The sequence below is a fragment of the Hippoglossus hippoglossus genome, chromosome 6 (assembly GCF_009819705.1).
Source record: "Hippoglossus hippoglossus isolate fHipHip1 chromosome 6, fHipHip1.pri, whole genome shotgun sequence".
Classification (NCBI taxonomy): Eukaryota; Metazoa; Chordata; class Actinopteri; order Pleuronectiformes; family Pleuronectidae; genus Hippoglossus; species Hippoglossus hippoglossus.
Genome location: NC_047156.1, coordinates 14,934,628 through 14,957,425, shown reverse-complemented (window position 1 = coordinate 14,957,425; position 22,798 = coordinate 14,934,628). Strand labels below are relative to the sequence as shown.

Below are 22,798 nucleotides of genomic sequence, written 5' to 3'. Positions count from 1 at the left end.
CATCATCATAAACATGTATTATTTATTAAATGAAGCTTTAGGAAGAGATACTGCTCTGCCTGAAAGACCAAACTCAGGGATTACTCTCTGTCACCAATGTAAGCACACAGCGTCAACTTCAATATCGCCATAAACACAAATTACACATATTGATTATACTATATATATATGTATATATTTATAGAAGAAATCGGCTCTATTGAAAACAGTTTTTAAAATACACCTGTGATCTTTAGCGAAACGCTGCACCGGAAGTGACCGGCGCAGCGGCTCGGTCAGAGTTGAAAGGTTGTCAAAGTTGAGCTAACGTAGCGCTAAGCTAACACCAGGGGGAGAAGCTCGTCTTTACATATCTTTTTAAAATGTCTGACACTGAAGAAACCACAGAGATGACCATTCCCTGCGTACTCATCACCAGCTGTGACAGCGGGTTTAAAGAGGAGGAGCTGATAAAACGTGAGTTTAGCATGGACATGTAGGATTTGGTCCGAGAGGCTAACGTCAAACAAAGCTAACGCTCCTAGCTTGCATGGCACTAGTCATACAGGTTATTAACTCGTTTGTGGGTATGTCAAGCTAATGGGTCAAGTCAGTAACTGTTGTGCCGCTGTTGTACAAGTGGCGATGCTAAGGCTTTTTAAACGAGGTTAAGTAAACCTTGTTTCTGCAGCTAGCATGTGTAGCAGCGCAGCCTGACCTAGCGCCTCTTGTTGTTTTGGGTTATTTGATATGAGAAATGTGTGTTTTCCTCAGAGATCCTCAGCTCGAAGACTTTACCGGAGCCGATCAAGCGAGAGGAGACGGTGACCTGGTACCCGTGGGAAATCAACAACAAATATTACACAGCTGACGTCAGGCTATGTGTCGTGCCCAGCACTTTCCAGATGTCATCAGAGATCGCCCAGTCCGCCCAGGCTTTCATCGCTTGTTTTGACAGTACAGCGGTACGTGACCTACAAATTAGGTCTTGTTTTTTAAATCTAGGAAGTATACCGACTGATTTCTAATGTGTCTCGTGCCTGCATTGTGTTTGCAGAAGGATGGTTTGGAAAAACTCCATCCCTGGATATCAGTGGTGGAGGATCTTTCTCCGGAGGTGCTCATCCTGGTGTGTGACAGAGTTTGTGAAACAGGTTCGTTCTGCAGCACTTTGTGGTGACTTGTGTTTGCAGAAAGGCACCAGAAGGCACAGTTTCAGGTTGTTATATGGCATTAAAAGTGATATTCATATTGCAGGGGTCAGCAGACATGAAGCACAGCAGTGGTGTTTGTCTCATGCCTTCGAGCTGGTGGAGCTCAATCCACTGGAGCAGCCGGATGAAGATGGTGAGCATAAATCACAATCGCCATTTTCAGAAATGACCTCTGGAGGGTGTCTGCAGAATTAGATTAGGTCTTTCTCCTGAAGTTTCCTTTGACACATGAACAACTCAGCAGGAGATTTTCCGCTCAGACGCGTTCACAGCTGCAGCAAATCCTCCGGTGGAGGCAGGACCCAACATGTACATTCTGTGGTGTCGGCCCATATCACCCAAAGCTCTCTTGACATCCTTCTTGGGGTGGCACCTGTTTTTCAAGCGGCGATATTAGTATTCTTTTATTTTTTTAATCGGAGGAACTTGCTCGTGGTGTTCTGACATCGGTTCTTTGGGACTTTCTGCTGACCTCTTACTAGGGAGCTGGCCGGAGAAAGTCCACAGAAAGCCCGGAGGCTCTATTTCGGATATTTGCGTTCACACATACAGCCCCTTCGTAGAATGTCCATGTCAGAGTTCAATGCATGTCTGAAAACCGCTAGTGACGATGTAGACGTGTTTTCATTCTTCGTGGTTTGTAAAATGTTTTGATACTGACATTTACACAGTCTTTGTTTCTTTCATCAGATGACTTTCCAGAATCAACTGGAGTAAAGAGAATTGTTCAAGCTCTCAATGCAAACGTGTGGTCCAGTATGGAGATGAGAGATGGTGAGATTAAGTCCTTAGTAGAGTGTGGATAACCGACTTGAGCCTGTCGGATCCTGATGGGTCCTGACGGGCTCGGGCCGGGTTCAGACATACATTTTGAAATGATAGTCGGGTTCGGTCATGTCATCTTACTATTCAGTTTAACTGTGTATGCTGTTTGTATCGCGTGTGACAATTGATCTCTCTGTCTAACAGAGCACAATCAGGGGTTTGGTCTGATGAGCAGTTTGGTGGCCTCCAGACACAACAACCCACGCAACTGCCAAGATACAGCAGTGAGGAGCTTTTTCTTTAACCATTTTAATTTATGTTGATTGAAGTTTCCCTTTGTAATCATCTTTAATGTGTCCTCACTCACTAGTTACATAAATAAATTCATTTCCATTTAAATTGAATTTTTTAAATCTGTCAGTTTTCAAGCAGGCATGCTAACCTCTTCTCTGTGACAGTCCTCCAGCTTGCCAGAAGAGGGCACAGTAGTTACTGAGGCCCACCATACAGAGGAGAGGAGCACAGACACAAACACACAAGGGCAGACAGTAGTCGGTAAGTGAACGGCTCTGGATGGAATCTGTTTTCAACATTTAGTTATTTTCTTCCTCAAAACCTTTTGGTAATCCTGCTGTCACATTTAATTTAATGTTTTTTCCAAAATGTGAATATCTTGATCATGTTCACTTGTGTTGATTTTCTCAGACGCTATGACTGATTTGGACATTCAGGAACTTGCTAATCTGACATCTGGAGATGCAGATGTGGATAACTTTGAACGTCTCTTTACCAAATTAAAAGAGATGAAAGGTAATGGAAGAAAGAAACACATACACACGCAATATTGTCGAGAAACTATTCACAGCCTGTGTTTTTCCATTTAAAACTTACAAACAAAAAGTTTATACATAGCTGTCATTGTTCACATGGAGATCAAATGTTTGCACAGCTGATGCCATTCATGATGACGTGCTCTGTGAATTTCAGATAAAGCTTCTTCGTTACCTCATGAGCAGAGGAAGGTTCACGCAGAGAAGGTGAGACACTGTGCAACATGCTCCCCACAAGCATGTTCATTCTTCTAGTTTTTTGTTGTAGATGCATGTTTAAATATACTGAATGTTTCAAAATAATGTTATGGTATTACCATAGAATTGTTTGGATGAGTGTATTACAAACTGATAATTAACTTTGTGTAGGGCACTATATTGCAAGGCAGATGCAATGATAATGCTACATCTAAATGCACCCCCCCACTTGCTAGACATATGGCCTAATACTCTGTCATACAAACCACTCATTCAATGTTAAACATTTGCCACTTGGAAACATTTCTGTCGAAATCCTTAATCAACTCAATCAAATTGTTTAAGCAAACGTGTTAATGCAAAATCTAATTATTTATATTACATTAAATGTCATTCGCAGGTAGCAAAAGCATTTTGGACGGCCATCGGTGGTGATGTCGATGAGATAGATGGATTGTCATCGGGTGAGGAAAGCTAAAAAAAAAAGGCTTCCAGAGACTAATCTCCAGATCCTCCTCCTTTCTTGGGACTTCCACATGATCCAGCGTCCTTTCACCTGCTTCTTGCACTTGGAAAGTGGAGATGCTTACAGATGGTACTGTAGGCATAGTCATGTTTAGAAACCTTGGATTACTCAAATGAAATGATTTCAGTACTGGTGTAAAAGTGAGAAGCAGATGGAAATTGATAATCGGGACACAAAGCCAGTGAGTGGCCACGACCCTCAGTCCTATTTCCTGGGTCCTGTCACTATATTTTAAGCCCTGAGTTGAACGTGAACACGTGATGGTGTTACATATGAAAAAAAATTCATTAATTAAAGTATGTGGGCTTTGATTTATGTATTTGTTCTTTGGGTGCAGTTGTCACATATATTTTGAAGTGACATAATGTGCCTTAGAAGAGTTGTAATGCACATTCTGTTGACTCAACATAAAGACTTGTGGTTTTAATTTTGTTCCTGCTCTTTAGTGGGTGTGTGGCTCATTTATTGTGAAGACAAGACTAGCATACTACTAAAGTACATACAGCTCAAGTCAATCTTATGAAGAACTACAATGGCACTCAGTAGAGCACAGAGTACTTCTGCAAAAGCTTAACAGTCCACTTAGAAAACCACATTTAAATTCACTAGATCTGGATTTTTATTTGGATCTGCACCAAATTACACACACTCAATAATAATGTTGAAAAATCTCGCACTAAAACTTCAAGGCTTCTCTTCTGACCCATGAAGCATCTTTCCACAAAGTTCTGTGGTAATCTGCCAGTAGTTTGTATGTGATCAATGAAAACAACCCTGGCAAAGGTAAGTATGCAGAACAGAAAAACACTTACATCTACAGTATATTTCAAGGTGTGAGTACCTGGAGAAGCAAGAATGATTAACACGTCACAATATTCTGTCCAACAAGATGACCTCCAGAAACCTCCAGGGCTGAATCTTAGTTTCTCCGATGGTAGCATTCATTACAGTAAAGTGATATTGGATTTGAATGAATGTGTGGATGTTGTTTCCCCACTCACTGAATTAACAAGCCGTTTGCTTTTAATTCAATTTTTTTATCCAGTTGCAGTTTATTAAATTTTCACAGATAACAAAACAATCGTCAATTGACAACAAATATTAGACTACATGAAATAAACATGTACATAAGACTTCGAACAGAAAACCACCAACTGCAAACATCAAGGAACACAAGTACTGATACGGATCTAGCAACTAGCTAATGCATTGCAGTACACAGTATTTCAGTTTAGCACCATGTAACGTTTTTAATGGATAACACGGTGTCTCAGTCTTACGCACTGTAAGTAAATGCAGGGTTAAATCGGTGGCTTCATAGACAATGACAGCGAGCATATTACACATGCCTTATACTGTAGCAATGTACATGTAATATACAGTATTTACTGGACAAGTCAAATTACCACTGGAACTAAAGCTTTACACTGATCAACACATTAAACTTGAAGTGCATCATTTACCCACAAGGAGCATAGTGTACTACTGGCTAACGGATGGTTAAAAAACCAGCGTGGAAGAACCACAGCCACGGTTCATGCTACTAAGTACTGTTCACACTGAAGTCACACTTAAATGCATTCAGTCCACTATGATCACTCATACTTTGTGTCATTATGAAACAACAGTAAGAGCTGGTACAGTAATCCTATGTGTTAGAAAAGCCTGCGTCAAACGGCGGCCAAGTTTTTGGGTCATTCAAAAGTCTTGTATTTGTGAATCTACTCATGCCAGAGGTCAGTCAGGTCCACAGTTTCAAGCAACGCATGACCACAAGAAATCACAAGCTATAAATATCTATTTACAATTATATCGAGGCAATAATAAAAATATATTCCCATGCAGGACAATATGCAAAAATAACTTATAAAATGTCTCTTTCACTGAGCAAAATAGTTTTCATACAAGGGTTCTCATCAAGAAACAATGGCGCTAATGTCTATATTTTGTTAAAAATAGATAAAATACCAATTAAATTATCATTCCAATAATTAACGTTTTCATTAATACAGATAAATCAATATGGGCAAAGTACCTTGTACTTAAAATATTAATTCTATATATTCTATTTAATCACTAAACAGAATGGCATTTTTCAAGTTAAAGCATTTTGATAAATAATCCTCCTGATTCAGTGTTAACACAAGTGGTTCTGACACCAGTGATGGCAGCTTGTTCACAATTTCAGCTAATTCATAGAATCAAAAATGAAACATGTAGATGATGACATTTCAATCCCCTGTATCAAAAATTGACCAAGCACAGACATTATGTCTGAATGAACAATGAGTAAAATTAGGGTATTCTTTTGAATCCTACGGCAAATACCCTGGTTCCCTGTTGAACACATGAAAACAAAACAATGTCTTGACTCAATGGAAACACTCGATGGTTCTAAGGAAAGTGCTATGCTGTACATGTGCGGTGAAAGGTTCTAGACAAGGGAGGTGAGAAACTTGACGAATGGCGTCTCTTTCTTTATCATCACTGAAGGATACTTGAGTTTGCCTATGTGGTTTGTATTTAAGTGAGTTGGGGGATAGGGGGCCGCTCCTATGACACACTGGAGCAGTGGATGCTGGGAGAGCCCATCTGTGTGAGGACCTTGTCCAGCCACTGCAAAGGACCGTTGAGATGCAGCTCTATCCAACAGGGGGTGCTGGTCACCGTCTGCCGCCTGCAGGGAAGAGAAGGAGAGAGGCAATGTAGTTTGTTTTCAAACTTCAACTCATGGTACCATACAAATTTAAAATGACTATGAGTCATCTCAGTGTTCATATAACCTCATTGCAGTCAATGCAACGATACAGTCCACTATTTTAAGTTGAATTAGCACAAAGCGTGAAGAAAACTCTACCGGCTCTTCTAAGTCATTCAAGTTTCTACCAGAGATGTTTTTCTCCGAGGTGTTTGGTGCCAGAAATTTCACCCCCACTACTCATAGTCCAGTGGGAATCCCCTCGCAAAGGTTGTCTGAAATGAGTTCACCTTCCCATGTCCCCCATATCACTGCATGCCTGCTGCATTCTTCCACCGTTACTCAGCCCTCTCTTACACACTCACAGCTGCACCATCCCCCATCACCCTTTTTTTCATTTACAAGTCTGCTACCGTCTGTGTAGAAGCACCCCCTCATCCTTCTTTTTCACCCCTAGACTGAATTGAATCATCCTGATCATAAATATCAAGCCCTCGCACGTTTTCTTATTAAGTTTGAGTATTCTGCTTAATAAAACTTTTGTGTCCTGAACATGTAAAGTGTTATGCTACCATTGTCTGACCTCTTATTCAGTACAAGTTTGTAATTTGTAAGCCTTTAACCATTATAAAAGTTAAAACATATTAGGAAAAAACATTAATAAATAACACTAATTGTTCAACAAATGGGGCCAACAAAGATACCTTAAAAATGACTAGATGTTACAGATATAATTATAGGTATCCATTATTCAGCAGCTTAATTTTGTATAGATATCTTATTTACCTATACTCAGCTCCCCAACCCTTGACAAAACTCATGCGAATGGTGCACATCCTTGTGAGTTGGTAGACAGCCTCAAAGCCCTGATTGACGGACTGTGCGAGCAGCGCAGCAAACTCCTGGTTGTTGAAGATCTTCAGGTTGCAGCCTGACAAGCAAAAGATTCATTATTAGGGTCATTAGCACTGAGAAGCATGTAGATGTTCGTGTCAGTGGGTCATAAGAACTGATTTATGCTCTGGTCACGTCACGTGTTTGTACATATCTTCTCATACTAACCTGGAGGGATTTTGCAGACAGTGGCAGGATGCCAGCTGTAGCGCTGGTTGCAGTTGGGGCTCTGGACAAAGATGGCACTGTCACTGAGACACTCCGCAAACACCTCGCCCCCGATGTAGTACAGCCTCACGCCCCGCCCTGGAAGGATGAGGAGCAAAGATTGTATCTCAGAAACCACCTGATTATGTCAAGTGCAGATATAAAATGCAAATCAGATCAAATCTTATGTGATACTCGTTTGAAATAAAATGGCCACCTATGTGTCTCCGCGTGAGCTCTACTGCCGAGTTGCGGTTGACGTTGGACAACAAGCCCAGACAGAAGCGCTCAGAGTTGGAGGGGTCTGTGAATCCATCTACTGTGAGGGAGGGCTGGGAGGCATGGAAGGTTTCTCCTACACGCTGGTTCAGCTCGTAGTAGGAGATAGAACACCAGAAGGCAGATTCACAGTACGTCACGGGTTGTAAGTCTGTGTGAACAGCGGGTGAGAGGAGAGAGAGAGAGAGAAATGTACAAAGCAAGCTTCAGTAGGAGCCATGAAAAAAAACTCTTCATGGGAACAGGTAAAGTGCTTTGTGGTCAAAACCATTTGACTGGGAAGATGTACACTGCTGATAATGTTCCCTTTGATTTCTCTTCAATGGCTCTTTCCCACGACCCTCACGGCCCCAGCCAGGAACGGCTAAGACATGACACGCGTGTATATTTTTTTTAAACAGTGACCTGCTTGTGGCTTTCCACATGGATAAAATAACCAAGCAACAGGATGGTACTGTTATTGCATTATCTTGTGCTGTCTGTAGTTGGCCTTTCCACAGATGAGGATGGACCACAGACAAAGACTCCATTCATACCGTACTTTCTCTGTTACTGCCCCGAGGCCCTCACAGAAGTAGTCCTCTTCTCCTGTATATTACTGGTCTGTCTCTCACACACATAAACACACGCTAAAAGATGTTGGTCTACTTCAAGAGAAGCGTTTGATCGCCCTATCATGGAAGAACACTCAAAGACCACTGTTGGTCCTAGAGATATCCCTAACTATTCAACCAATAAGTAATGTTGATTTGTCAGACATGATATATATATAGAAAATATAGTCAATATATAGAAAATCTGGAACAAATAGGAACTCTTTCTCACTGCCACATATGACAATTAATGAATTAACATTAATTTATATTTGTTCCCCCTTGCCTTTAATGTCTTGTTTATATATCTTTGTTGTAAATGTATCTTATTAAAAAAATCCAATACATTTAATAACCACATTACTTAACAGAGCAGAGAGGATGAATGAATGTGATTTCAGTTGAACTTATGACTGCACATAATGAATGTTATGCTCTGTAAGTGAAGCTCAGCGCCCTTTGCTTTTGCTTACCAAGATTGCTGCTTGCGGGTGACACAGGATTGGGCGACAGGCTGGGTGAACCTGAAATAGAGCAGTAATACAGGACTGGGTCATGATCTTGATGAGGCATAATTAGAACAGTATGAGGTTGAATTGTGTCTCACTGGTGTCCATGCTGTGGTTGAGCTGGTGATCAGTGGTCTCTCCATCCTCACTCAGATACCCAGGGGGGGGAGTTTCTGTGAAACGCATTAGTAGACTTAATGAATACTATATTTTTTGTTAGAGACGTAAAAAGGACAAAATCAATCGATGATAAGAATTCAAGTTGTTTTCTGCCTTCAGAATGAGAGGCATAGTTTTTCTCACCAGGAATATAGTTACTCCGGGGCTCAATGCCAGCGGGGAAGTTGGTGTTCTCAGGAATAGATGGACTGTAGTCATCCAGTGGTGGGAACACTGCAGGGATGTCTGTATGCCGTGGTACAAGGACAGGAGGCAAAACTACACATACACACACACACACAGATAAATTCATTAAAAAACACGTTTGGTTCTGTAGCCCTCTGTCAAAAGCATTATTTTGAATACCGTAATTTGGATCACGTAGCAATTAACTGCACTCACTTGGCGTCTCCACCCTCTGGTAGTGATAGGGGTTGACGCACACTTCGTCCTTCTTGGTGTGGAAGGCAAATTCACAGTGGTCGACGGCTCTCAACTCATGGTGGGACTGCAGATCTGGCCAGCGCCACAAGCGGCAGTAGATCACGTGGGGAAGACCTTTCCTGTGGGAGACCTGGAGACGCCCATCTAAAGATCTGAGAGATCAAAAGAAACATGATACATGCGGATTAGATGTAACCACTTTGTGTTGCTTTGCTCGATGCTCTAACTTATGCTGAAACAATGTCTTTGAAGCACAGGATAAAATGTATAAATAATATATTACCTTGTTCTACATAAGTCAACATTACCAGGTGGGCAGAACACCAAAGCATTTTACTAACGTCAGACCAGTTCATTTTTTCCAATACACAATTTGAATATACATTTTTTTTTTTTCCATTGACTGTATTTACATAGGTGTGAAAGAGGTTTTTCTGTGCCAACCATTCCCTCAGTTCTTCCCACGCAGCAGCACCAGTCAGGGAAACATCAGCTGTCTGAAGTGATGATGTCCTACTATAAAGTCGTGACTGCATAAAGAGACAGCTGTGTGCAAAAAGTGATGAAAACTCATACTAACAGTAATTATGTACCTTTGAAGTGTAGGACCATGTGTATGTTGCCATGAAAATCAAATGACTAAAAAGGGAAAAGAAGGGCCGTAACAGAGCCTTGATCTGTCTGTTCACATTGACTCCACAGTGGTGACAGTTTTTTTCCACTTGAACTCAACAACAGTTCAGCTCATTGTTAAACTGTCAGACAAGAAACATATGGTTCTCATTCTTTACCACGGCCGGGCCTCCCGTGAAGTATGTCAGAGGGGGACTTGGGTTCAAGGAAAACGAGTTATAGCTCGCTGGGCACTAGTTTTAAGGTGACCGACAATATATCTTATTAATGTTGTTAAATTAAAGCAAAGTACTATAATTTCCAATAAACCAGATAATTCCAGGCTACATTAGCATTAGGTCCTCCAGGGAATTGAAGAAAATGTGATCCACTTTCTGTCTAGCTCAAAATCATTCAGATAAAGCATTTTCAGCCCTTTATGTAATTGCATGATTGAAATCAACAGCCACATCAACCAGTGGATAACCAAGAGAACCATAACAACAGGCTTTGACACAGTTTGCACCAATCATACAAAAAAGTGCATATCTCAAAAACAGAGGTGCTTAACTGGACTGAGATGGACACTGTTACCATGAGGCTTGATATTGAGATTTCTATGTCCTTTTTGTTATACTTTATTATATATGTTTATCAGTAATTGTAACTAAACTACAGTAGGAGGCAACATTGTGTTACCTCAGAAAACCGTCAGGCAATCAGAAGACACAGAGGCCGACACAAAACACCCTGTTCTAGTGAAGAGAGTGGAAAAGTGTATGAGAGGAGATGCAAGACTTTATTAAGATGGTTCTGGGTACTTAAAACCACAAATATATCATTTTATGGATATCAAAACTTCATATAAGACCAGAGAAAGGTGTAAATAGGGGACTAAGGGTCACCGCAAAAGAGATGGCTTCAGACTCATTTTCCAGCACTGCCTCCTGCATAGAGGGTGTGTTTGTTGGGGCAGCTGAGGTCAGCACTGCCATGCCTCTGTTGAGAGACAGGCCTAGGCCTGTCACCCCTGATTTGTCACTCTGACATGATGACCACTCTGCCACACAGCTGGACTGAGGCAACCCTCTTATCCAACAGACGATACAACAACTGTATGGCTTCCAGCCGGTGATTCACCACCATCCCATCACCAGTCCTTCACCTTATCATAAGAAACCACTGTCTGTTGAAGAGTTTCACTGCAGGAGCAACAATAAGAAACACTTTCGATGATGTTACACAAGCAAATAAGTGTGTATTGCCCAGTACCTCCATGTATAAATATATACATTTTTTCATATTTTTATGATCAGAATAATTCATTTCTGTCTCTCATGATTATCTGTCACCTCTATATTGACTAGTTAGGTATTAAAAGGCAAAAGCCCTCCAGTTATTATAAATTTCTTCTTAACCAAAAAACACATTATACCTGCAGTGTCTGCTACAATCTTATACAGATAACAAAAGGCAATTATAAAAAGTCTGAGCCTATTGCTGTATTCTGTCAAAATAAAACACATGTAACATAAGTGAGCAGGTTTGCCTTTTCACCAAACAAATCAAAAACACTAAGTTTATGGTGAAGTTATAAAACTCTCCACATACTACAGAGGACCAGACAATTGATCTGCTCTTGAAGCTGCCACAATGGAGATGTATTAATCCATAATAATTTCCTGTTGGCTCGAGTCCACTCTAAGTTCGAGCATCTCCGGCCTGCATTTACCACTTTTAAACGCTGACACACTGGGTTTGAACCACAATCCAAAGAGTGGCCCACACCCTCCCTAAAGCCTGGAGCACATTCCCGAGAACAGAGAAGAGGGTTTTAACGTAGGTTACCACCCATGCTCTGACTTCTCTACACACTATGATCGCCACTCCTAGTTTTATTGATCCTGCAAGCTAAGCGATGAAATATAAAAAAATAAAAGTTCGAGGATGAATTACAACTAGAAAGTTACTGATGGGTGTATTTGACCTCCCTCAACACTGCCTCCTACCAGCGGGGCCAGTATTTGCTTGATTCACTTCATATAAGAACAAAGAGCAGAGAATCTATATTCAAACTGGAAACATGGAAAGAGTGACTGTGCCAATGCCAAAAATAGTTCACAATGTAGAAATGGTGTAATGTATTTACAGTCTAGGCCATGCTGTTATGTCTCTGTATGTTGTTCTTCCTGGCTGAGTTTTCTGCAAACAGTATCCACTTTTATTTACAGTTACATTTGGCCAGGGCAACAGGTGGAAGTACAGATTTGACATTTGCAGAGTTAATACAGATTGAAAAAGGGTGTCCACTGAATGTACTAATTAAAAACTGTATAATACTTATCAATCCATCACCATGTTGGGACTCATTCAAACCTCTGAGAACACAACTGTACAGATGCACACACCTTTCACCGCAATCAAGCCCTCATGTGTTCAGACTGACTTCAGACAGATGGGTATCTAACATGGGGAGTCCCACGCCGAACACTTTTCCACAGTACACACACTCCAGCCTAAACATCCTCTGTGAGTCAGCCCTTCTCCTCCTGCACATCACACGTGTGAGCCGTGGACACACTTGTCTGTGCAGCACTACGTGTCCCACTAACCTGCAGCCTGGACACTTTCAGAGACACTCCATCACATTCACTTCACAACAGGGACATTTTCGGGAAGGTTGCCTCTGGTCCTCCTGTGCATCCTCCTGCTGCACAACTAACGCCGGTGTGTGACATAACACAATCCAATGTGTGTGATCGTGGGTCTTTGTGCAGCACATTTGGCGAACACACACACAAACGTGACATGTACTCGTGCGTCGGTATTTCAGACTGACAAAAATATGACCATTGGCTGTCGCCTTCCTCCCAAACAAAACGAGCTTGTTTTGCAGAAATAGCGGGCTAACTTTGCATTGATCCGCTAATGCTAGCTCTAGCTCCTCTGTAGGACTGTTTGCACTGTAGCAGCTAAAGCTAACGATCGGTGCGAAGAAAAAAAAAACACTGCAATTATGTCATTTATTTTATCTTCTCATCAATCACGTCGGATCGAACCTGTTCGAGACAACGTTAACTCGTCCTCGCGCAAAAACTACTCAAGCTAACTACCCAGCTAATCGGCTAATGCTAGCTGTCATTAGCGCTAGCGTGGCTAACTCCGGGGCAGCTAGTGGGCGCTAGCTGCGTGTGTTACCTGGGTATGGTGATGCATTTGGTGTTGACATTCTGTGTGGTGATGGCTTTCTCCAGCTCGTCCAGCTGCCCGGTCTTCTTCAGCTTCTTCACCAGACTTTTCACCGCCTTCTCGCACCATTTCTCCTCCTGTCCGTTCTGCTCCCCTTTCTTCCAGCCCAGGAGCCGCTTCACGATCGGAGGCGTGAACGGTAATATGGACATGTTTTAAATTACAAAACAACCAGTGACAGTGCTCCGGTCGGATTCCACCGCCCCGCGCTGCAAATAATTAGCTTGTTGCTGTTGGCTAGTTAGCTTAGCTCGCTATACTTCCAGAGCAGCAGCCTCGGTCGCTGCCGGGGGCTGGGCGGCGGCGGCAGCGGCTCGAGTCGCAGGTTCACTCCGCTCAAGTGGTCTGTCTGTCGGTGTGGAGCAGCGCCTCCAGCCGCCTGTCAGTCCCCTCCCCCTGGTCCCCAGTCAGCTGGTCTGTCCTCCACCTGGATCAAGTGTTTCCTCCACACATGCAGCTGAGATCCACTTTTCGACTTGTTACAGGAACACCACTAAATAACACGTGACACTGGGGAGTGAAGAAAAAGCCTCGTTTGGTTTGCAAGTCCAAATAAGAAATCCCTTCTTAATGGGATAGTTAACCCAAAAATGAAAATTCACCATGCTGATGGAGAGGGGTCGGTGAAGTGTTTCAGTCCACAAGACACTTCTGGAGTTTCAGGGGTAAACAGCGTTGCAGCCAAGTCCAATACAACTGAAGTAAATGGTGACCGATTATTCAAACAGACAAAGATATATAAAACGGCTCCATACTGCTTGTGTGGTGTCATCCAAGTGTCCGTAAGCGCCGGCATTCAAATTGGACCATTTACACCATGTTTTTAGTCTAAATGTCCGCTGTGAAAAGTCCCCATTTACTTCAATTGTATTGGACTGCAACAATGTTTACCCCTGAAACTCCAAAAGTGTTTTATGGACTCAAACACTTCACCCACCCCTCCACCGGCAAAGTTGTGAGTAGATAATGGGTGAATTTTCATTTTATGGTGAACTATCCCTCTAAACCCAGGGTAGAACATTCAACCACCAAACTAAAATGCACTATTGAAGTCATCCTGTGTGATAAACTCCTATAACACAATGGGTTGTTTTAGTAATTCACACACTGTCCATGTCACATTATAAAAGTTTCCTCTGAACTCAGTTTTCAGTTATGGGATTTCTCTCCCTCTTTTAACCGTGCTCTGTGCACCAACATTTATAAAAACTTAAGATGCACGAAATGTGAAACATGCTGTAACCAGATATATGTCAACACTGCAAAGTGATCCAACTTTTTGCATCGAGTGTGTCCATGAATAGAAGACCCTGAGGACTAATCCTTTTGATCCGCTCATAAAAGTGATTTCATTTCACTGACACATCTCTCCAGAAGAGGCTGAGGGGGGGTGACTGTGCATTCAGTAGTATTTTTTTTGGGGGGGGGGGGGTTATGGTGTTATTGATAAGTACACCCCTGGCTGCTGCCTCCAGTAAACAGCAATGAGCCTGTGCTATAAATATCCCCCGTCCAGGACCAGCCCCTGTTCCTTCTCTCTATTTATATCCTCCATCAATGAGTGCTGACTATTTCTAAGCAAGTATTTGGCATGGCTTCTTACTTCCTTCCTCTTAAATACGTATTATAGCTATGTTGACAGTGTCACCTTACAAACTGTATCCCTCTGTAAAAACTTTATGCATCTTAAAATTTCTTTTTTTTGGCATGTTTGATAAATATTGACAGTCAAAATAGATTCTTACTTTGCCAGTTCTCCATTTAGACAAGATTAAACACAAAAACCCAGAAATAAGAATTAAGCATGAAATAAAATAAAGGTAAAGACAAACATAATAATAGAAAATATTTAAACATATATATAAATAGTCATGAAAATATAATAACTATATACTTATTATTAGTACTAATCGGTTTTTTTTAACTAAAAAGCAGCTACATACTGGGTGTTAATACATATTTATATCATAGAATATTCAAATATTGTGCTTGTGGTGACAGAGTAGGATTGAAGCTGTTCCATGCAGTACCTGACATAGTACTTTCTATCGCTAAATCTGGTCAAATCAAGTCAAAGCTGCAAAGAGTTCACTCTGCATTTACAACTACTATTGTTAAACTGAAGAAGCTGTTGAGCGGTGACCACGTCTTCCATGTGAACTCTGTTGATTCGCTCTGGGGACAACATCGTTTACCACCGGGGGACACGAGCTGGACAGCTGGTGTGGAGAGCTTTTGCGTGTCTGAGTGTCAATGTGTGAGTGTGTGTTAGAGAGGGAATGGGGGGGGGGGTGGCAGACAGAGGGGCAGATGGGCCACAGCATGCAGGAGAAGGTCTTAGGGACAGACTGAAGTGGTGATTTTGGACAAAAGGCCCGGTGGCTGGCTGAATAAGTAATGGCTGCAGACAATGTGGTGGTTAACAATGGCATTGTGATGGACCACTCATGGGCTACATGGGAAACAAGCAGGATGTGTTGGAAGAGGCCCAATCAGCTGGGCTGCTGTCACAACAACATTAGATAAGGACGGAGTAGCAAGTAGAGTAAATGTGCCTTTTGTAAATCCACATGGACAGATTGTAGTCAAATAAGAAGTGTTATGAGACTAATGAATTCTTTAAAAAAACTCAATTTTAAGGCAACTAATCATCTGTCTATGAGTTATTCTTATCTGTGATCAGTGATTGCTCTCCAGTATTTCTTTAGTATGATTTTTAAAAAATCAGAGTAGCTCCCATTTATCCTCCACAAACCTGTAATTGGCTCAGCAGCTGTTTGCCGTGTGCTAGAATCTGATGTGACCATTCAGCACAGACCCAGAAGGGTGGGGTCGGCTTCTCCCTACAATCTCTGCCTCTTCTTCTAATCTCCCTTCACACTGCAAGCTGTTATCTGTTGCTTGAAGCCATCAATCTCTCCCCAGACAGTGGCACCTCCAAATCTGGGGCAGCAGTGACCTTGCTCCTCCCTCTCTCTTTCTCTCTCTTTGCATCCCTCCCTCTGGCCTTAACCGAAGCAGCCCTCAAATCCTCCTCCTCTGGCTTCAGACCCATGAAGGTGACACATCATCACATCCACCTCTCTGCCTGCATCAGCTGCCTGCCTTCTCACTGATTCCCACCATTTTGGAAATCTATCTTCTGGTGTTTTTCCTCACAGGTGGCTGCACGTCTGATCACCTATGACGGGCAAATGTCAAGGTGCAGAACCGTTGTCTAACAAGGTTCACTTTACAAAGTTCTAACAGATGGTTTTATCAGTGGTTAACCATCCTTCATTCCTGTTTTATATATACATCAGTTATTTAAAAAAAACACTTCTTTGCCACATGACAGTAACATTTATAAATGTCAACATGACAGAAAGTAAGAAACCCATCAGCTTCTATAAATAGACATTTATAACTGTATTATTGTAACCCCAAAATAATTTCCCATTATTTCCCTATAATGGATCTATAAAGCATCAGTAAATTATTTATTAAGAAATATAATTGCATTATCTATGAACGTGAGCATAAAGAGCACCTAATTGGATGGTGGCGCAGTGTTCACTTCATTAATTAATTCTGTTACTGTGCTTATTTTTAAACAATTATCCAGAATGATTTGAACAAATCTGATAGAAATATGTTACATTTATTAGCTGATACCTTTGTTGCAATACAAGTTCCCACAAGGTAAAGAATGTGTCGCCACCTACTGGCGTTTTTTGGTTACTACAAGAGTTAATGTGATTCATCATGATACACAGCTCAGCTATTTGTTGTGAATTTTTGTGAATGTAAATATTTCCTAGTAAATTGCCATTCTGAATAATCTATATGTACCACTATGTTTTCGACTGAAAACATATTGACATGTCATAGTGTGAAAAGAACAGAACAGAAATTTGTTTTAACCGATCTACATTCAGCTGTGTGTGTGTGTGTGTGTGTGTGTGTGTGTGTGTGTGTGTGTGTGTGTGTGTGTGTGTGTGTGTGTGTGTGTGTGTGTGTGTGTGTGTGTGTGTGTGTGTTAATGATGCCTTTGTTATTATTTGGACTTTTTTGCCGATGCACACACATGGTCTGGAATCAGTGTGGTTGTTAATTTATTAGTGAATCAGTGCCATTGATTTATATGGTTTTCCATAAACACAATTTACATGTTTATTGTGAACAACGGCCCATAACAGCATTAAGTTGATTCAGAGGCTTAGCACAATATTTCCTCATCTTACATAAGGACACGATGCAGCACTTGGCCATGATTCATTAACTTCACCTCCAGGCTAAAATGGCTTTCTGTTGGGCCCGCTCCTCTTGGCCCTGTGTTTACAAAGACAGCTCCTTCTGTGTTTCTTTTTAAAAAAAATCTGTTTTTATGGGCGGACATTGATATCATCAGTGATATACACTCAGCAATTTTGATTATTTATCATATATAATGTGTACATTCTGAGTTTGGAAAGGGAAAAGTTTGGCGATTAAAGCAGATTTCCTTTATCTGACAACACAGCATACACTTGATAGTTCCTTTTAAAAACAAATCTTCACACAGATCAAACTTCCTCCCCAAAGCTGGTGGAACTTGTCATTTTCTGAAATCTGGTAAATACACTCTGTCACTCACACCACCGCCAAAACTAATGATTGTGAAATTAGTTTCAGAGCAATCAGGAGCTCCCCTGCTAAGACCCACTGTATCCATATGCATGAAATTGCTTGTGTTAATACATGCTATGAATCGTGGGTAATGCAGTGAATAATTCTGACTGCACGCAATAATGCTATCTTCTATTAGATTGGGGACTGTTGTGAAACTGGAGCCCTGTGGCAATATGCTTGTAAATGGCCATGTATGGATAATTAAGCATTACTCTTGAACATTAAAACTTGCTTATTTCAGAGAACTGCAGGCAGTGCAGGGCTCTTATTGGACTCATCACCATTTCTGGTGTTTCCCGATAATGTCTTCTCATTAGTATTAGTAGGCAAGCAGTCGTTAGGGTTTTCTTGTTTTATCTCTCTTACTGTATCCTGAAAAGTGATTTTCATTAGCATATCAACAATCATAATCTTTTTAAAACATCTTTAAATATACAGTTTCCATTTGAACACCAACACATACGTTCCTTAAAACCTAATAAAAGATGATATGATGACAAAACAGTCAATTTAGGAAACAGTGGCATGATTTAGCTGTTTAATAAATAAAGAAAAATCTTTATTTAGACATTATTATATCATCATTTCTTTTATTATAGACATTGAGATTGTATAAGAGGCTGAAACTAAGGCAACGTAATTCACATGTGTTTTGGATTAAAAAGCAGATGCATACCGGAGCCACCACGCAACCAGATTAGGACCAAATCTTAGTCCTTAATTATGTGTCACATAAAATTGCGTCTTTAAAAAAAACTCTCACATAACCAAATCACCTAGTATTGTTTTAATTCTGTGGTTGAAGTAAAGAATGTGTGCGATGATGAGAAGCAGACAGTAAAACCTTTTATCAGAGGAAGCGCGAGAAGAAGTTGTCTTCTGTGTGGGTGTGAAATGAAGTTTCAAGAAACTCAATTATCATTTGAAGTTAACAAGAAATAAATGTCAACAGAGAACGCGTCTGTGTGTGTGTGTGTGTGTGTGTGTGTGTGTGTGTGTGTGTGTTGTGCGATAATAATATCATAATATAATAATACATAACTTTGAATGGTAATTCAGTTGAAGTGCAGATTCACTAATGCACTGCATCACTTTTCACTACTTGCAACAATAATTCAACTCTGGCAGATTTTCACTATGTTACATAAATACGTAAATAAATTAGAAAAATGGCTCGTTGTTAAAAAGAAGTACATTCAAAAAGTCAAGTTTTGTAATATGTTCATGCAACTTGCAGTAAATTAACTGCTATACTCCTTGAATGGGATGAATGTATTTTTGTTTTCAGGACATTAATATTTCCGTTTGGTTTCTTAGCACCACACCACCCAAAGTATTTCAGGGCAATTTAGATTTTCATAGTTTTTCTCTTGTTATATTTCATGTGGAGATGAAGCAGCTGAATGAGGCTGACACATCTATAATGTGTGTGGCTTTTCTTCCAGGTATATCACTCATTAAAACTACCGGCCTATTTCCCTTGTAATGGGTACGAAGTTTAATGTGGCTTAGGGGATGATTGAATGTGGCTTCAGGAAAAGAAAGCAATCAGGCTAGTTCTAGTCCTCAGCTATCGTCTGCATTTATCTATTATGCATTTGCACGCAGCCTCTGGTCAATCCCTGCGTTCTCTGAGCTTAAGCAGCAGATTGGAGACAAAATAGATGTGGAATTATTAGTTTTAGTGCTGGTAGCATCAGAAAAGTGACATATTGTTAGTAGCTTTTGGCACAAGGACCCAGTTTCCTGAGAGGGTTCGAGGAAAGGAACATTTGTGATATTCTTCCTTGATCAGGGAGAGCGTCATCAAAGTGTATTTCCGTTCTTTCAAATCAAATAACCTACTTTTCAATATCTAACAATGGTAAATATAGTTTTTCTTGTATGAATAAGTTGATAATATTAAGATAAAACACATGTGTGTGTGAAAGAGGAGTGTTGGAGCAGCAGTGAGAGAGACATGTGCACCAGGATTACTTTGCTTCATTAAATACACAACATAGCTGTGATGCCTGTGCTCTTTCAAATCCATATGTAAACAATTTCCTCTGCCTTCCTCCCCCCCCTCTTAAAACCTCTGGCTCATTAGTGCTGCCTTTATGACACGGCTTTACCTAAATGCTGTGGATTTTTCCATTCCCTTTCTGGCTCATTCTCAGGCTCTCTCTGCTCGGCAGCTGAAACACATGAGAGCGGGGAGATCGACTCCTCATTCTCCTGCAGTGAATTCTTTATAATAAGCAGAAAGACTGGGCTTCAGGTTTTGTAATGTACTTACAGTAACTGGTGAATTTACACCTCGTTGATTTGAAGGCTGATTGGTTGGTTGCATAGTACCAGTTAATGCCAAAATTATAAATGTAGTTATTCTGATGCATCTCTTGACGGTAAAGATTGTGATAACAACAACATAGTGACACTGTTCAACTGGAGCAAAAGAACCAAGTTTCATATTTTCAGGCGTGAAAAGTACATTTACTCAAGTACTGGATTTTGTTTAAACTTGGAGATACTTGAAGTTTTCCCCCCTTTTCTGCTACTTCTACTTAATTTAGTTTTAGATGTAAATATTGCATTTTAACGACACCAGTTTTATTTGACATATCTTTAAATCAAATTGTTAAAGATTAAATCAGTGGCTCCTAACTGTGTCTTTTTGTCTGATTAAACCTCGGAGTTGGTCTAATTTCAATGATTGAGACCAAAAGAGGGAAGTTTTACGTAATTTCACGAATCAGAAATGTATTTTTCCTTTTTTCATATAGTCCATTAATAATCTCAGGACCTGACCTCTAAATAGGGAGACACTGGACCAAACTTTCAGCTACAGCAGTTTAAAAAACTACTTACACATCAATTCATCAGTAGGAACTTGAATCTTGTAATATCGCAAAAGAAGTATTCTTGCTGACAGTATTTCTGTACTGTCTTTTCTGTAGTTCTGTGGGCTTTAACTTGTAAAGGGGTGTTTGACATTCTTGTCAAGTACTTCTTCCATGAATACACGTTTTACGCACAATGAGTGTTCATTGCTTCATTGCATCTGTATCTGCTGTTTAAAGTGTTCTGTTTTGAAAATGGTTCACTCTAAAACATTACTACTAATACACATCTCACAAGACAACACAGTCCACAAGAGGGCAGTGTTTGAGTGCTCTGCAAAAAAGCGAAGTGAAAGTGTAAATTCTGTCAGTGGCCGCCTTTATACCATTGTCATTCATAAACATTGATATGATGAAACATTTTCAATTATCAAAGAACTCATCCACACAAACTGAGAGAGCAGTCTGAGATTAAATCACATCTTTAATGATCTTTTACTGGTTCCTTTGATCGTCCCTGATTGATGATGATGTTCCAAGATCCCAACATGTGGCTCTGTGATGATATAATTCACAATTAAACACACACAGGATTAGTCAGACAGACGCAGAGGGCAGGAGAGGCACAGGCTGAAAGCAGGGGCGCCGATGGCTGAGGGCAATTCCAGGAGGGGAGTGAATGTTCCACTTCTCCAACTGGCTCCTGTATTTTACAGAGAGTGGTTTAGGGTGAGAAGTTTTTTCCTGTTTATCTGTTCAGTGGAAAATAATATCCTGTAAAAAGCCAATAAGTTTATGTCTCTGTACTCGCTGCAGAGGTTTTCTTCCCCACTGGCTCGGGCCCTTTGGCGAGAAGCGAGGGTGAGCCGCCTGATGAAGGACTTCCCATCAGCCGCCTCCAACCCTCCACACATGTTTCTGATAGACCTCCACAAGCCCCAGTGATCCGAGGGCAGCTCATTCAGAGAGAGGGAGTGATTATAAAACCACGGTGAGAAGGAGAGGAAGGAGATGTAGGAGAGATAGATGGATAGAGAGCAGAGCGGGAGCAGGCCAAAGGGGAGGGAAGCATTTCAGAGCATGTAGCTGTTATTTCCTTCTGCAGAGAGACTGCACTGTAGACCTCTCAATATAAAACAGCACAATCTGCTGTGTGAAGTACACACAGTAGTGTCGCATGTATCTAGAACAGATACCATTAGTGTCCCATATTGTTTGGTATAGAAGCATCTGCCTTTTTTTGCATTGATAAAACTGTGAGTTGAGCGCATACCTCACCTCTGCTAAGGCCCAGCAGTCCCCTAATGAAGCCACATCTAAATTCACTGCATCCACATTTGTATAAGGATCTGCACCAAATTGAACACATAATAAATGTTATTATATTACAAATATCTGTCCCCTAAACATGAGAGTGATTTTTGTGTAATCTTGCTTACAAACAAACCACCAAACGGACAGGGGTCTGAACATAACAGGGGCGGATCCAGAAGCGGGGCTAGGGGGGCAGTTGCCCCAGCTGAAATCTGATGGGCCCCTGCAGTGTCCCTGCCCCACTCAGTATTCTTTAAAAAAAAAAGCTACCTACTAACATGAACAATAAATATGACAATTTGTGAAGAGTTTTTATTTAGCTTAAACACGGAAAAATGTTCAAAATATATTCAGTGAATGCTCAAAGCTATAGAGCCTAACAGTCAATGAGGAATGACTTAAATGTGCACATTACTGGATCAGGAATTTGTGCATATAGATATTGGACATACTGTATAATTGGCCCCTCTGTGTAAATTGCGGCCCCTTTATGGAACCTGATTTAGAAAAATCCTCCACTGAAGCCTACCCCCCCCCCCCCCCCCCCCCCCCCTTGGTGGAGATAATTTTTGGAAGCTCAAAAAGAGGAAACGACTTCAGCAAATCCACACATTCATTTTTGCTTTTTCTTTTAATTTTTCCATCTACTATAAGAGTAAGAATTTCTCCTTTAAAAATGTCTTGTAAAAAAGTGTGCTTCAATTGTTTTTTGCCACTTTCTTTTACAAAAGTTCACGCCACTATATGGTCCATAATTGTTAAATCTGTCTATCAGAGGACTCACATTTGCAGGCCAGCAGCAGCCTCCCCCGGCGAACACCACACACACGCTCTGCAGGCCCCCGGCCGCCGCCTC

At 41.0% G+C, this 22,798-nt stretch overlaps 2 protein-coding genes across 2 annotated transcripts; one reads left to right on the top strand and one right to left on the bottom strand.

Moving 5' to 3' along the window:
- Nucleotides 1-256: 256 nt before the first annotated feature.
- On the top strand, nt 257-3,957 carry aagab (alpha and gamma adaptin binding protein). The gene is made up of 10 exons (XM_034588874.1): nt 257-456; nt 754-944; nt 1,037-1,133; nt 1,237-1,326; nt 1,884-1,967; nt 2,163-2,242; nt 2,417-2,513; nt 2,664-2,768; nt 2,946-2,995; nt 3,387-3,957. The coding sequence occupies exons 1-10, from the start codon at nt 363-365 to the stop codon at nt 3,462-3,464; spliced, it is 966 nt and encodes a 321-aa protein (XP_034444765.1). The 5' UTR covers nt 257-362; the 3' UTR covers nt 3,465-3,957.
- Nucleotides 3,958-4,528: 571 nt separating this feature from the next.
- Nucleotides 4,529-13,642, bottom strand: smad3b (SMAD family member 3b). The gene is made up of 9 exons (XM_034588600.1): nt 13,106-13,642; nt 9,254-9,447; nt 8,996-9,130; nt 8,791-8,865; nt 8,657-8,707; nt 7,529-7,741; nt 7,273-7,410; nt 6,997-7,141; nt 4,529-6,189 (listed from the first exon to the last, which is right to left on the bottom strand). Exons 1-9 carry the CDS (start codon nt 13,306-13,308, stop codon nt 6,066-6,068), a joined length of 1,278 nt encoding a protein of 425 aa, XP_034444491.1. The 5' UTR covers nt 13,309-13,642; the 3' UTR covers nt 4,529-6,065.
- Between the last annotated feature and the right edge of the window lie 9,156 nt (nt 13,643-22,798).

Excerpts from the sequence above, each read along its gene's own strand:
- smad3b (XM_034588600.1), bottom strand. The coding sequence starts at position 13,308 with ATGTCCATATTACCGTTCACGCCTCCGATCGTGAAGCGGCTCCTGGGC. Across the intron at positions 8,866-8,995 it reads CCGGAGTAACTATATTCCTG|AAACTCCCCCCCCTGGGTAT; the intron begins GTGAGAAAAACT and ends TGCGTTTCACAG. Across the intron at positions 7,411-7,528 it reads GCTCACGCGGAGACACATAG|GGCGGGGCGTGAGGCTGTAC; the intron begins GTGGCCATTTTA and ends TCATCCTTCCAG.
- aagab (XM_034588874.1), top strand. The coding sequence starts at position 363 with ATGTCTGACACTGAAGAAACCACAGAGATGACCATTCCCTGCGTACTC. Across the intron at positions 945-1,036 it reads CTTGTTTTGACAGTACAGCG|AAGGATGGTTTGGAAAAACT; the intron begins GTACGTGACCTA and ends TTGTGTTTGCAG. Across the intron at positions 1,134-1,236 it reads TGACAGAGTTTGTGAAACAG|GGGTCAGCAGACATGAAGCA; the intron begins GTTCGTTCTGCA and ends TTCATATTGCAG.